At 33.6% G+C, this 16,740-nt stretch overlaps 1 protein-coding gene across 1 annotated transcript in view; it reads right to left on the reverse strand.

Annotated features, from left to right (window-relative positions):
- The window catches only part of BIRC6 (baculoviral IAP repeat containing 6), a 176,847-nt gene that overhangs the window by 82,315 nt on the left and 77,792 nt on the right, over positions 1-16,740 (reverse strand). The window contains exons 24-37 of the mRNA XM_004686308.2: positions 14,529-14,716; positions 13,462-13,794; positions 13,129-13,228; positions 11,190-11,404; positions 10,815-11,023; positions 10,157-10,503; positions 9,419-9,638; positions 8,769-8,902; positions 7,676-7,813; positions 6,343-6,470; positions 2,939-3,070; positions 2,016-2,231; positions 1,277-1,460; positions 281-436 (exon numbers count right to left, since the gene is read on the reverse strand). Of these exons, the coding sequence (XP_004686365.1) occupies positions 281-436; positions 1,277-1,460; positions 2,016-2,231; positions 2,939-3,070; positions 6,343-6,470; positions 7,676-7,813; positions 8,769-8,902; positions 9,419-9,638; positions 10,157-10,503; positions 10,815-11,023; positions 11,190-11,404; positions 13,129-13,228; positions 13,462-13,794; positions 14,529-14,716 (2,700 nt within the window). The remainder of the gene's footprint in view (positions 1-280; positions 437-1,276; positions 1,461-2,015; positions 2,232-2,938; positions 3,071-6,342; positions 6,471-7,675; positions 7,814-8,768; positions 8,903-9,418; positions 9,639-10,156; positions 10,504-10,814; positions 11,024-11,189; positions 11,405-13,128; positions 13,229-13,461; positions 13,795-14,528; positions 14,717-16,740) is intronic.

A 16,740-nucleotide genomic window follows, 5' to 3' on the forward strand; every position in this document is an offset into this window, starting at 1 on the left:
AACTTTTAACATTTTCAAAGCTATATTTTCTTCAACCATAATAAAAGCATAACATAAAAATAATTGAAGCATTATCAAAAGATAACATTTTATTATAATGAGCATATACTCAATGAAAACATCAAAGTGAGCATACTTATCACGAAAATAACCAATATATTTACTGAGGCCAAAGACCAAACAGAAAAACATGAAAAATAATATCTTTAATATGAAAACATTTTCATTTAATTAAAAAATTAAAGATATTTTAAATAAAAAATGAATTCAACAAACGTGCCAGTTATGTCATGTGTCAGTGGCTCATCTATAGTTTCCAGTAACTGAGCAGAAGTCTGCTGAAGGGAGTCATCAGAGTCACCAGCTGTTGCACCTACTTCATCGCCCACTGTTCCTTCCTCCATGGCTTCTGCAGCTACTGGAGCCAGCAATTCTCCTACATATAAGAAGACAAACCTGCTTCATTATTTGTAGACACTTATAACATTTTTTCACATATGCTCTGCCAAATACAAGATTCTGGAGCAAATGAATCCTCACCTCTACCTAAGAAAATGCTAAGATTCACTGCATGACTATCAAATGCTGAAGACAACAAGTTAAAATATATGTGATATGGCCCTCCCTGGTGGCGCAGTGGGTTGGAGCGCAGCACTGAGGGACTGAGGCCACTTCTGCATGAGTTCAATTCCCGTCTGCCCCGGAGGTGACCACATGGTGTGACGGACCTCTCCTGACCCACCCACTACTCCCCTCAGCAGTGTACTTCGCCAATCTGCCTGTTCTGCTCCCCACTGTCTATGGTGAAACCTCTCGCCACCCCTCAGCCTCCGGACTGTACCCCAGTTCTGTATGCACAAATAAATAAATCTTAAAACACACACACACACACACACACACAGAGTAATTCTTTAAAACATATATACATATATGTGATATGAAGTTATTGCAAACACTTCATATACATTAGCTCACTTATTTATCAACTTATAACTTTAGAAGAACAATATTTTTATTATTGTTACATTGCAGATGAAAAAACAGAGAGAACACCTTCCTCAAAGTCACATACAGAACTAGTAATCAACACAGTGGTGTCACTATTAAGCCAACCAATGCCAATACCCCTGTATTTCACCACACTAACTTCCCCAAAAAGACATACAATTATCACAGGTGTCACAATCATTGAATGCAAAATTAAATCTATTAATAAATGATTGCTAGATGGCAAGATAGTTTTTATTATACTCTATGAAAATGAATCTTGACAAACCTGCTAAAATATCCTGTAGCATACAAGTTAAAGAATACTGAGCCCAGGCACCACCCCAAGATATATCTCCTCTATTGAAGTCAGTTCCAACCAAAAGTAATAGCAGTCTTTCCAGCTGAGGTTCATTCACAATCTCACACAGATGTATGGTTGGTCTCGTTGCATTTGCAATACGTGCAAGAACCTGTAACACATTTTGTAAATGCATTCACTTAAGTAATACATATGCCTTCTCAAAAAAAAAAAAACAAAATGTTGGGGTAGTAATTTTTAATAATGAAATATACTCTTGGCATCAAAATAATTGCTTAAAATAAAATGACAGAAAATTCAAGGCTCATGTATAAAAGTCTAGACGGAATAGTTAGGAACAATTTCTATAAACAATGACTATGCCCCAGGAAAAAACTTTAGGGCATTAAAAACTCCTTTGTTACTATACTTTTTCTTTGTATATTTCATATTTTAATTCTAGAAAAAAGGGGTAGCTTGAAAACAAGCCCACATTATGCACATTACAAGTTAATACATTAAACTAGCTTTAACTAGATTAAAGCATAAGTGAAGTTTCCTAGAACAGATGGCAAACCATTTTTTAAATCTTTCAAGAATAAAAAAATTAATGCATAAAAGGAATAGAATGAAAGCACTTTTATTTCTCTTAAAAAATGCGCTTCCTTAGTTCTTTTTCATACCCTATAAGTTAATCATTATAAAGTATTCTTACTAATTTACTTACCTTACAAACAAATAATAAGAGATCTGCATGACATGTAAAATCCATGGAGAGGAGAAACAAAACAAGTTTCTGGACAACTGAAATACATCGCTCGTGGGCTAGGGTAAATGGAAGTGGTTCTATCTCTGGACTTTCCTTTGTTGTTGTAACTTCTGTATCTAAATTAGAACGCGACCATTCTGCTGTCCGACGTAGCCGAATTAAATCCTTAAAGTGCTATACACAGAGGTTTAAATTAATGTGTACTTTTAAAAGTTATTTCAACATAAATTTATTTATGAAACATTCAATCAGCAAACTTACAAGTTCAAAGAATAATATTTTTAGGTAAAACATAGCTTCAAAAATAACACAAAATACCTAATACCCCATTGAGAATAAGATATAAAATACATAACAGAAAAAGAAATTCTACAAAAATGCTACATTAGGTCAAATCTACTAACACCTTAAATAATCATTACCAAAACAGTCTAGTAAGAATTTACAGGTGGTAAGGAACCTATATAACTTCATGTATAGTTACTAATCAATTTATTTCAAAATCTAATAAAATACTATTACATAATTTTATAGAAACAGTACACAAAAGTGGTTGCTACATATGTTACCCTCCAAACTTTTTACTTATAAAAGACACACTAGAAAAGTTGTCATCTGAATCTTTTACCTTATATTTACTATAACATAATCTACCTCCAAAGAAATATACTAGAAAAACAGTTTCACTCCACATTCATTGCACATGCCCATGAGTTGAAAATGACTTTCAGCCAAAGTGTTCAATTTATACAATTTTTTCTGACGACGAGCAGAATTGAGTATGTTTACTGTTAAGTATTGAAGATATTAATGACTCAAAAATTTCAAACACCAAAAAGCAAAGTGACTTCTTTAAGATCATTAAAAGGAATAAATCATACCTTTGAAGTAGCCTGCTTTAGTTTTGCTTGCTCCACTAAAAGTTTATATGATGATCCTTTGTTACTTTGTATTTTTTCTTTTTCCATCTGTTCCACCAAAGCCTTCTGTTTTGCTTTTAGTAAATTAAGTTGCTATAAAAAAAAAAGTTAACCTTAACATTAACAAATTCAGCAAATTCTTTTTTACAGAATACTGAATTAAAAGAATAAATAATTCCTTGCAATACCTATCAATATATTTCTAACTGGGCTGCTAATCAAAAAATAAAATCATTTTCAAGCCCTGACTATAAAATCTCTCCCAGCATTAGATTAAGAATTCATCAATTGGGAAAATAAAAAGAACTTCATGAAGTCTTTACCCATGGAATCAGGGAAATGACTGGGAAGACTTTTTTATATAAGCTAGTACAGTGAGTGATAGGAGGATAAGCATTATTTTTTAAAACAGAGGAAAAAATATTTTTGTTACACAATAATCTTAGCTTCGCATATGTGTAAATTTCCCTCAAGAATAATACATTTTTATATGTCTTTCATAAGTTATAACTTTTGAGATAACTGAAGGTTTATATGCAGTTGTGAGAAATAATACAAAGATCTTTTGTATCTTTCACCCAATTATCTTACAGTAGTACCATTTTGCAAGCTCTAATAAAAATAGCAGAGTACTTACATTGTTACAAATCACCAACCTTATATAGATTTCTCCAGTTTCATTTGCAAGCATTTGTGTTTATGTCTACCGTTGACAGTTCACTGATACACAATTCTACACATGTATTTTTAGTTCGTGTATCCACTATTGAGTAAACACTCAACCACCATTCTTTCACCACAAGATTCCTTCATACCCCCACCCACCTGCCACCTCTCTCCCATTTTATCCCACTGACAACCCCTAGCAATCACTAGTTACTAGAATTGAACAGACCAAATGGGAAGAGTAAAAAAAATCTTTGTCCACAAAGATGTTTAAATGTACTGAATGACTTCTGTCACCTCCCCACAGAACCATACAATGCAGAATGTAAGTCTAAACTGAAAGTCACTAAAAAGATACAACCATTAGTATTTATTTAAGAACTTTAACCGATTTTTTCCAAACTATTTAAAAAATATTTACTATCTCTACATGTTTTTGTTATCAATAAAAAACAATGTTATATTACAAAGAAATATTCACTTGATTGTTGCCTCCATGTGCCAATAAAAATAAAGCCTAAACTAACATTCACAAGTACTGAATGCTTAGTAGATGTTAGGGGAACATGAGAATTTCAAATCACTACTTTCTGACAACTATTTAAAAGCTCTACTAATAACATATGCAATAATTATAATCAAGAGAAATATCAGATCCAACCACAATATCTACCATCAAATGCAATTACTATAGACATGTGTTTATTGTAAACTATTTAAGAATAAGTTGGCAATTAGATGCTCAATCGATGAATAACAGAGTGTTTTCCTAAAAACGAGAACGCTTACTACAAACGATAATACAACCAACAAAACTGGAGAGTAACATGCATGCACTACTATCCCCTTCTTCTTAGACTCCATTTTTAATTTTTGTCAGCTATCCCTATAAAGATAGGGATAGCTTTTTTTTTTTTTGTCAGCTTCCTAGTAAAGAATGTTAGCATTTCAGTTTAAAAAATCCACTTAATATATATAATCTAGATTTATTTTCCATCCTCCTATCTTAAGTACAGGCAGCATCAATTTTTAAAAGCTTAAAAACTTTTGCCTGAATTTGAATCACCTAAAATTAGTTAAGGGTTTCAAAAAGGAATAGGAGTTCTGAAAGAAACTCAAGCAGTATTCCTATAAAACACTGATCGTTGTCAGATCAAGGAAAGGAACATGTGCAACTAAACAATTTAGGGGCCAGTACATATTTGAAACAAAGCTTCATTTTCACAAGCTTGCCAGGTTCTAAAAGTTTTCATAGAAAATCTGATTTTACCTTTTCAAAACAAGTAATTCAATTAAAGCAAGTAGTTAGACAACATAGTAGGTCCAATATTAGGTACCAATAACTTAACACACATCCTTGTCTAAAATGCAGGAGAAGAAATACATTTTTAAAATTAATTGTAAGTAAACAGCAGCTCAAAATAATCTAACATTATTTATACACTGACATCCAGAGTAAAACACATAATGAAATTTGAGTAATTACAAGAGATCATGGAGTTAAGTGAGCTATGAGCCACAAGAATCCATGAGTGTCCTGCAAATCATCCTCCGATAGATACCTAATTTTATGTCAAAGATCAAGTGAATCTATACACTAAAAAAGTAGAGAAAACACACATACGCATATTTGGTATTTTTTTCCCCTTGTTTTGTAATTCTTTCAATTGAAGTATTTTTTTGTTGCACTAACACTGATTTACAGCACCATGCAGGTGCATAATGTCTACATTTCAGAAAGAAAGAATTCAAGAATAATAAGCCAAAAGTTAAAGGATTCGTTCATCAAGAAAATAGAATGACAATGGAACATTTCAAATAATGACACAGTGATAGGACATTTAAAAAAAACATGACTCACTAACCTAGAAATAATTCTGGGCGTGAAACTGAACATAAGAGAACTCTCTGTATGATCCTAACAACACTTTAGCAGATCATTTACTCATACTCAAATGCACAAATCTCAAGGTAACAAAGTCAAAGAACTTCTAAATAAAAATTATGAATATAATAAAAGGAAAAATACAGGACACAGGGGGCACACATTATATAGGGCACAAACCTAATTTAGTACCAGAACAAGCTCATTAGTGAACAGGAGCTAATGTCTGAAAATAAGTTAGATTATAAAGGCAAAGGAATAAAGATTATGAGTAGGAGAAAAACTTAACATGCAATAATCATGAGTGAGAGAAAAACAGTTTGTATGGTTCAGAAACTCAAATTCATAATGGATAGAAAAAATATAACGCCTAACATTAAACATACAGGCAAATGAGAGATACCCTAAAGCCATGTTAAGTAGTTTGACTTTCATACCAAGATTGACAAGAGGCCACTAAAAATTAGATATTTGATCAGATTTGTACTTCAAAAGAGTTGTATGAAGAAATGGACTCAACTGGATCAAACAAGACAGGGAAGTCTTTTGGCTAGGCAGAGAAAAATTGTGGTTTCACTTAGAATGGCCATATCAAGAGATGAGGAAAAGTAAACACTTTTAAAGGGTACCAAGCTCTGTAAGCAACATATTGATATCATTTTACAAAAAAAATAAAATCTCACTCACAGTATTAAATAATTCCCCTCAGTTTACTCAGTTGTTAAATGCCATACCTACGATCTGGTGGCAAATCTGTCTCATACAAGATTTATGACAATGTTCTCAAACACCAAAATAATGTATTGAAAATTACCTGTTTATGATGAACCAGCTGCTTTCTGATTTTTCTGGAATACAATCTATCAAGACTACTGCTACCTTTGGAAGATCTATTTATGCTCTGAGTGTGCAAATTGTTGTTAATAAAACTCCACTGGTTGCCTACAGGAAAAAGAAACAAGTTTATTAATATTTTGGTTAAATGTTATTTTGACAAATTATTAACTCTTATTAAAACTATGATCTGAGTATATTATTATCTACAACTAATAACTACAACTATATTATCGACAACTGAGATATTGTTATCTTTATTACAACTGTGATAACTATGAATAAATTCTATTACAACTTTACAGTAATCATACTTGGACCTTATCTCCATATAACTAAAGTGACCCAGAAGAACATAGTATTTGCTTAAAAATATTTCTAAGACAAATTTCTGTGCCAAACATGATGTGTACATAAATAATCCATTCATATAAAACAGCTCAAGAGAGCTGCTTTTAATATCAGAATCCTGACACTGTGTATAATAACCAATTTTATGACACATAATGACTGTATTTAGACAACTATTTCAAACCATTTATAAAATCTTTCATGGAATGTCTTGTTGACTGGGAAAAAGGTAAGAAAATTTATCCTGCAGTTCAAGTTTCCTTAATTTTTAAACTTTTCTGTGCCTCAAGTATTGTGATAAAGACTATAACCCAATATAGGCTGGGCATTTCTGTATCAAAACACAAAAGCCATCTGTAGTGAATTAAAAGAAATATTTTTATAATAACTAATGGAATGACACAACACAGTAACAAAAGTACAGGAACTGTCTACACATCTCCCTTCCATAATTGTCATTATCAGTATGTTATAAAGTATTTAAAATGAGTGAAACCATGAGCAAAAAAGACATGGTTTGGGGCCTCCCTGGTGGCCCAAGTCATAGCACTATGAAGCTATCAGCAGCCACTAAAGCCGGGGAACTAACCCACATCTGCTATGTCAGCCACTGCTCCCCTCAGCAATACATTTCAGTAGATCTGCCTTTTCTGCTATCCACTCTGTCTTTAGCAAATCCTCCCACGATCCTGTACCTCTGGCCACACCCAAGCTTTTGCATGCATTAAGTAAATAAATCTTTGGGGGAAAATGTTAAAAAAGACATGGTTTCATTAAGAAGCTAAATGTCAAACCAAACAAAAGGTCTTGACATAAAGTCCATCAAAACTAAATCTATCCTTTAAGTAGATTTCCAGTAAAGTTATTTTGTGTATTATGTAAATTACATAGAACCGAAACCTGCAAGTCAACAATGTGGTGACTCAAAATCCCTATGACAGATTTATAGAAACTTCAGATACCTGTCAGAAATCTCTCCCTCTCTTTCCCATTCAATGGTTTCTTTGCTGCTGCTGCTTCATCTTCAACGGTTGCAACATAATCCAGCAACCTTGACACCAGCATAACAACCCAACTGATCATGGGAATATCTAGTACTCCTATACAAAGATGACAAGGGAAAAGTAATCAGTAGACTTTAGAAGTAATAAAGAAATCTGATAAAACAAGCATAAAATAAAATATTTTATAAACCCAAAATATACCAAATATAAACCCAAAACTTACTAATACTTATTTACAATAGGCCTCAGAATTGGAAACTATGGCCACAACAGCTGCACCAATGTACAAAATACATATTTAGTGTAGGTTCAATCCAACAGATAATGACTTAAAAATTAGAAAACTAAGCATAAGATGCTATTCTCAGATTTAGAGTTTAATTAAATTTTTAAAAACTCAATTTATAATTTAAATTCTGTTCTCACATTTTTATTACAGTAACAGTTGTTATTGTCCAAATCAAAGGCATTACCAATGATTAGAAAAGAAATGTACCTTACAGCTTATTTTGGAATGTGATTTTAGTTATAATGACATAAAAAAAAAAAAAGAAAACAGGCCCTCCCTGGTGGCGCAGCGGGTTAAAGCACAGAATCTAAAGCCGCTTCCACATGAGTTCGATTCCCGCCTGCCCCAGAGGTGACCACATGGCGTGGCAGACCTCTCCTGACCCGCCCGCTGCTCCCCTCAGCAGTGTACTTCGTTGATCTGCCTGTTCTGCTCCCCACTCTGTCTCTGGTGAATCCTCTCACCCTCCACATCTCTGGCCTGTACCCCAGTTCTGTATGAATAAATTAATAAATCTTTAAAAAAAAAAAAATCCTCAGGTTCAAAAATGAAATAATAAAAAGATTATAGGTTTAAGAAGCAATGAAGCAATGAGCATATGACAATCACAAAAGGACTGCTCATCCTTAAAAAAATGCAAGATATTATTATCAACAAACTGTACAGAAATAGGTGTTAAAATAACATTCAGACTATTCATTTTATTAAAAAAATTACCTATAGGGATTTAAAGCTTTCACTAATTTTAATTGTTTTAAATACCTTCTGTCCTCTTATGCATGGGTAATTGTGGCTGAAGAGGTGACAATAAATTATCCAAGAGATTGAGTAAGCTTTCCAATACTCCACTATTACTAAGTGATCTTTGACCAATGCAGGAAAGTAACATGAAAACCCTTTAAAAAAAAAAAAAAAAAAAAACAAGTAAAGTAAATAAATAGCCAGTGTGAATCAATTTAGATGTTCAGCTATGAAATAATTTATACTGAAATGTCACAGAACAATAGCAGAATATCTGATTCTTAATAAGACTTATGACTTTACGATGCCTAAGGTGTGATGTTCAAAATTCATTCCTTTGCAAGCTACTGGTATCTAAATTTACCCACAATAAGTTAGGCAGAAAGAACTTTATCAGACACAAATAAGTAATTTAACATATATAAAGAAGCAGGCCCTGAGAAGAACTATTCGTAAACATCTCACAAATTTGAAAGATTCCACAAACTAAAGAATACAGCACAGTAGGTAATGTATGAACTTCAATATGCCCATCATCGAGCATTCCACAAATGATGAAAACACATGCTTCATTTCTCCACACTCAGAATATACATGCACAGAGTACTGATGTATAATTGGAATATTGACGTATAATCACCAATAAATAATGTCATTGCTTTCTAACCTACCTATCCTGTGGGAAGATGAGAAGTTGCTCTGAATTGTATAGTTCCTGAAGAACATTAGAAAGAAATTGACCCCACCATCTTTCACCACCACAGAGTTGAACAAGTAGAAGGCCAGTATGTAATCGTATCTTTGGGGTTCCACTGATACACAAGTGTTTAAAAAGCTCTTCACAGGCCTGGGCATGAAATGTGCTCTGCAAAACTGCAGGAACAGAGTGCCCTATTACAAGAAAGAAAACAGTAAAATTTCCCATTTGAGTGTAAGCTACAAAATCAAAACCTGCATGCTTATATGCTTTCTTCTTTACCAGAAATTATTATGTAATTATATTCCATTCTTCATATTTATTTATTACTCACATACAGAATTCTAACAATTAAATTCTAGAAAAGCCAATCATAATGTTATGTGTGGAATTTCGGTAATCAACAGGCTGTGTTAATTTTGTGTACATTATGTAATGATTTAAAAAAGCACCTTTTCAATGTAATGTTAAATTTATAAAGCATTCATTGTAGTTTTAACTGTTATCTTACATTAATACAATCATGTGGCACATCAAAAGTAGGAACTCAAAAAAAAAAAAATCACCAATCCATATAAGAAAAAAATTACTGTAAAGGGATTGATATACTAGAAGACATAAATATTAACAATACCCAGGAGATATTAAAACACGATACACAACAAAATTACATCAAACATATTTTCCTTAAAGTATTAAGCCAAATACAAACCATTGGAAGAGTGAAGAAGGCTCAGCAAGGTGTCCAGTAAGTATCTGATGATAGTACGTAACTGCTCTGTGGAAGATGCTTGAATTAAATCCTTTGGATCTGATGTTTCACTCAACATCTTCCGACTAGCACCTAGTGCTACTCTGAGCCTCTGCACAGCATTATGAGCCAAATTTAGTTGAAGTTGGAGCTGGATACAATCCTGATAGGCAGAAAAGACCCTACTATCCTCTTCTACTGCCTTATCCGGTTTTCGTAAAAAATACTGTGCATTGTTTGCACTGTTGAGAGGAGGAAGGTCAATACTTTGTAAAAGGGTTTCTAGTCGATGACAAGCTAAGTTATACCTGCAAGTAAAAAATAAACAAAATAAGTCCTGCAATGTTTTGTTTGATGTACACATAGAAATCCAAACTAGAAATAAAATCTCTGAAACATATTAACATATAACCACTAAAAGGAATTGTTAAGTAAAAATAAATGGAGATAATTATTTAATTGCAATATTTTAATGCTTACATATTATAGTGTGCTAGTATTCCAACTTTGTCTGTTCTTTTCAATATACCTAGGAAAAGTCATTTTTAACAAGTGCACGCAAAACATACAATGTACAGGACTTCAATAAGATTAAAGTATGTTTCCACTTTCTACTCACCTGCACTGTATATCCTCCTGTAAAGCAACCATCATTGCTAAATGTTGATCAATTTCTGGCTGGTTTGCAGATTCTCCCTCTCCTCTTAGAGGATCATGCATTAACTTCAGTTCACTCTCCCAAGGCAAGATATAGGTATGACCATAGTAAAATCCTAGTGGGATTTTGGCTCTGGCATTTGTACTCCCATAACGTCCAATGACAGTGATCTGAAATGAAAAAGTATTAATATGTACATATACACATCTGTAACAAAAATATAAGCAATGTATTTAAAAAGACAACTATAGTGTTTTTAATTAGATGTCTGAGTAGCTTTCTTCTCTTGTCAGAAACATGAAAAGAGTATCAATTTTCTTTCATAAAGTTCTTTACCTTCATGAATCTGCACACCGGGGGTGGTATCAGATCATGAAGAATTAGTGAATGTGTACTTATATCAGTTGCCACTACCAGTCGTCTCCCATCCACCTCTTCTCCTAATGTCCAAATATCAATTGACAAGGAAGCCAAGTCTCCACAAGTGGGAATCAATACATCTGTCAACAGTATTGGTCTGCCAAAATCCAAGGTCACAAATCTCCTTGCACCTATGAGAGAAAGAGCAACAGGTGACGAAAATACCTTATGTCAATTAACCAAAAGATACACTCAAAAACAGTCTGGAGTACTAACTTTAAATGTGTGATCAACTTTAATATAAGTGAGAACAGAACTAAATAAAAAAATGCTCACTCAAAATTTTCTGAAACCTTAGTGAGAATTCTGAAGCACAAAACTAAAAAATAAAATACAAGTAAGTCTGCTACCATTACAATGAAGAGTAGAGTACAAAAAAGCTTCAGGGGCCTCCCCAGTGGCTCAAGGGATTAAGTTTCAACAATATGAAGCTCTCCTCAGCCACTGCGGCAAGAGCTGGACCCCTGGCAGAGAGCTAGCCCACACAACGCAGCACGTCTCCCCTCTTGGCCGCCACCCCCTCATCAGTGCGTTTCAGTCAACCCGCCTGCTCTGTTCTGCACTCCATTTCTGGTGAATCCTCTCACCCACCCTACCCAACCGCACCTCTGGCCTGTACCCCAGTTCTTGTATGCATAAATATATAGATCTTAAAAAATAAAACACTTCAATAAAGCACAGTAAAGAAAATTACATCAACATAAACAGTTTATGAATTTGATGGTGTGCCTATGTGCTATTTTTCAGCCATTGGCCTTTTATATTTTAAATTTACAATCAAGTATATTAATCGTATACTAAATTACATTACATTTTAGTTTTTTAAGGCTTGTTTAATTTCTCATGGAGTTACAAGTTACATTATATATTTTACATTAAGATATAAAATATAAAACTGAAATTGTATGTAGCCACTACTATCACTGAAAATGGAGATAAATTTAACTTATCTCAAGCAATGTTTTCTTCCAGTACTGACAAATGACTGCCTCTTCAACTCAGGAGCATAGTGAGTAAATGGTTTACTCTGAAGGGGCAAAAAAAAAAATATGCCCCTTCGTACAAGAACTAGAATCACATATTCAACAATGGTTGAAATGCTCATACTAATAAGGAAAGGCAAAACTGATCTCAGAGATTTGTATCTCTCATCTCACGCACATATAGTGGGCAAGATCATTAAAACTACCATAATTATTTTTCTTCTTTATTGAGTGAGATGAGACTTACATCTCTCAACTCATAAACATTTTAGAATACATTCAATTAGTACTAAAGTAGGTAGAATCATTAATACTATAGGTTTTTTTTTCTACTTTATTGGATTGGGTTAAGGGACAGGTAGTAATCTTACCAACTACATTTTTTATAGTGGAAAAAACTAAAATTAAACTTTCAGAACTAGTTTCAAAATAAATAAGGCAATTATCAAGACTCTATTCAAAAAAAAAACAACAACAAAACAACAAAAAACATGATCCTCTTCCTCAGGAGGGTTATGTGCCATAACCACTTCCAGAGAAAAACCAAATCAGGGTCTAAGCAACCATCTACATTGCATTAGCATGAAAAACAACGAATTTTACTCTAAATGTTACAAACCCTAATATTACCAATGGGCAAAAAGCATCATTAAGAATTTGACTACTCTTAATATACAGTTAATTTATATAATATAAATTCATTTATCTATAATATACAGTTTATTCTTACATACAGCTCATGTTTTGTAAAATGTACTTACCAAGAGCAGGTGTGATTTTATGTGCAGTGGAAAATCAAACTAAAGAACATGACATTTTAAAAGAACTATCAAGCAAGGCAAGAATAATATTTTAAGAAAACCAAAGGTTACCTGAATGCATTCTCTCTATAATAATAGACTGGTGGGGTGGAGGTTGAAGAAAATGAGAAGCATGAGAAATTGCAAGGGCTAGGCCAGTACCAAGTGGATTCTAGAAAAGAAAACAGCAGAACTCTATATTGATATTACATTTGCTCAATAGAAGCTACTAATCATAATAGTAAATTATCAAGTCTCATTTTCTGATGTATATTCTTTAGTATTATATAAAAGGATTTGATACATCAAGCTGTTACAATAAAATTTTTCCATTTAAAGTTAGCATAAGCATTAAAGCATTTTCAAATGTCTTAGCGAATACCTATTTAAAATATAATAATTTACCATTCTGGACTTGTTGGAATTTTTGTTATGTGCAGCAAGATTGACTGTTGGGGGATCAATAACTGAGCCTGGGAAAAGCTGTGCAAGTTCGGCATTAATCACAACAGAAACTGCTTCATTGGGTGGGGTGAGTGGTGGAGTCATAAAAAGTGGTGTTGTTTTTGGAGTGGGTGGAATAACATCAGATGGATGAATGAAGAATCCAGGGGCTGCCACTGGGTTGGAAGGCACAGAGTTGTGAACAGGACCTACTGCTGATACTGCTGATGAAGGTGATGATGCTGCAGCTGCTGCAGCTGTTGTCTGATGTAACTTGGCTTCCAGCTTGGCTTTCTGTAAAAGAAGAAAAAACAAAAAATATAGACTAATTCTGCTAACCAAAATGTAAGGGACAGTACTTAATATCCTAATTAAGTAAAGATGACATTACACAAAAAGTGGTCTTAAGAATGGAGTGTTTCTTTGCTGTGTGTACTTTATTAAATATGCGAAATTTTCTATATATCTTGCAACTAGGGCTTTCTCAAAGAAAAGGTGTAAAGTAAGCAGAGCAATTAAATATAAGTAAGGAAGCAAAAGTATACTCAAAACAAGTATTAAAATAAGGTAGACTCTCATGTTACCTAACTTTTATATAACTGGCCATATGAAATTGATTAGTTGCATTTAAATCAGTTGAAATTTCAAAAACCGTTGTAACTATGGCTAATTATTAATTCATATTAATTTAATTGGACTTAAAAATTAAGTTTCTAGTTTCCTGAAAGACTAAATTAACTGATAACTATAATGTTTAGTCAAGACTGTTGAAACTAAGAACAGATTTCATGTGAAGACTGCAAAATGTATCAATCATATCTATTCAAATATGCAGCAAATAAAGTGTATTAATATTACACCTTTTAAAAATTTAAATATATCACAAAGACATTACCTCAATTTTTGTAGAAAATGATTAGCTCAGTCAACCTACTTTCCTTTACGAAAATAATGGTCATTTTTTATATCACTTTTTCAGCTTTTGAAGTTTAGAGACAGCATGAACAAAGAGCCAAATAGTCTCCAACCTGTTGCTGAAGCTTCAAAAGCTGCTGCTGTTTCTCTTGCAGCACCTGTAGCTGTTGCTCGGCTGAAGCCATTGCATGAGAGAGAGACTGCAAAGCTACCTGGGCTGCTGAACTCAGGGCTGTCGAAGCTTCCCCAACTGTCCCAGATGATAGTCCACCTACTGCAGGAGTAACCCCGAAGGAACTCACTGGCATAAGACAAGGGAAGGGGGAGGAAAAAAGGATGAAGAAAAGGTTCACAGACAAACATACTTAAAATATTTTAACACTAAAACTATAGCTAAATGGAAACTTAAAAACTATAAATAAGGAAATGTTAATGATAAAAGTGTACTACGAATAACAGTATTCAATTTTAAGATATCCAGTTATGACTTCTATTAAATCAAATAAAAAATAAGCACATTTCTCAACTTCAAAATAGTTTAAGCACATAAGTTTTCTATTTAATTTTACTGAGGTAAAACTGTAAAATATACGTAATCTTATAGACACAGCTTGAGCATAAGAAATAAACTGAAATTTGGGACCTCCCTGGTGGCACAGCAGTTTAAAACACAGTACTCCAAGGTAGACACAGATGCTTCACTGTGGGTTTGATCTGCGCCCTGGAGGTGACCCACATGGCTCAGCAGATTTCTCCTGTCTCCCCACTGCTCCCCTCTGCAGTGTACTTCATCACCTGCAATACTTCCCACACCATAACCCCTGTACCTCTGGCCTCTACCCCAGTTTTGCATACATAAATAAATCTTTAAAAAAAAAAAAACCTTCAATTGTAAGAAAATCATTGTAAAAGACTGAGACTGGTGATACTAATTTCCTCATTTTAAAGCATTGTCTAGAAAGAGGGAAAGGTCTGCACAGAATATGTAAGGCAATGTTTCCTGCTATATAGTCCCCAGAACATTAATATGGAAAGAGGCATTTTTCCTTTTTCATTCAGAGTCTAAAATCTGAAACACATTGCTTACTTAAAAATATTATCCTCATAAAAGATCCTAAAAGCTAAAATTTTTCTTGACTTTCCCTCTCAATGTAATTCAAATAAACATTATAAAAGAATGATTTTGCACAAAATATCTGCCAATATTTGCACCATTTGCCAAAGTATTTCTCAACTTAATGAAACAAAAAAATTAGTAGAGACAACATCTTACTTAATAAGAACACTAAGAATTTTTAGACACCTTTACTAGAATGTTATACTGAAGAAAGAGAGCTGCTTTAAAAATATCAAATATTTAATATAATCTATCTCATGGTATAAACAAACTATTGCATTTAACATATACTATGGCTGGCTCAGCTGATTACATAAACAGTTATTCAAAAAGATTACCTTGTAAAGCTGGTAACAGCAGAACTAATATAAAACCAAGGACTCTAGGGCCCTCCCTGGTGGCGCAACAAGTTAAAGCACAGCACTATGAAGCTATTGCAAGAACTACTGAAGCAAGAGTTCCATCCCGGCCAAAGAGATAACCCACATGGTGCAGCAGACCTCTCCTGACCCACCTGCTGCTCCCCTCAGCAGTAATTTCAGTACATCTGCCTGTTCTGCTCCTCACGCTATCTCTCACACCCTGCACCCTCTGGCCTGTACCCCAGTTCTGTATGAATAAATAAATCTTTAGAAAAAGTAAATAAAACAAAGACTTTAAAGTCAAAGTCAATGTGCAGTGTAGAGTGCAAGGTAGAAACTTACATCTAAACTTTGCAATGACACATAAGTAGTTAATACAGTAAAATTTTAAATATAATGAAACTAAAGCTAAAGTTAGTAATTTCCTCATAATTATTTAAAATGGGGAGAAAAACTAGCAATCAGATAGTCCATCTTACAATAGCTATCCTACAGAAGGACTGAACACATTATTTTAAAAATTAAGCTATAGGACTCTCCCTGGTGGTGGAAGAGTATAAAGCACAGCACTATGAAGCTATCCACAGCCACTGCCAACATGAGCTCAATCCCTGGCCAGGGAGGTGACCAATGTGGCGTGGCAGAGCAGACCTCTCCTGACCCACAAAATGTTCCCCTTAGCAGTGTATTTCAGTCCATCTGCCTTTTCTGCTCCCCACTGTCTCTGGTGAATCCTCTCACCCCCTGCACCTCTGACCTGTATCCCAGTTTTGTATGAATAAATAAAACTTTTTTTAAAACAAACAAAAAAATAAACTATAACCAATAAGATAGCAAAAAAAAAAA

Source organism: Condylura cristata, unplaced genomic scaffold, assembly GCF_000260355.1.
Source record: "Condylura cristata isolate star-nosed mole 26May11 unplaced genomic scaffold, ConCri1.0 scaffold00020, whole genome shotgun sequence".
Lineage (NCBI taxonomy): Eukaryota > Metazoa > Chordata > Mammalia > Eulipotyphla > Talpidae > Condylura > Condylura cristata.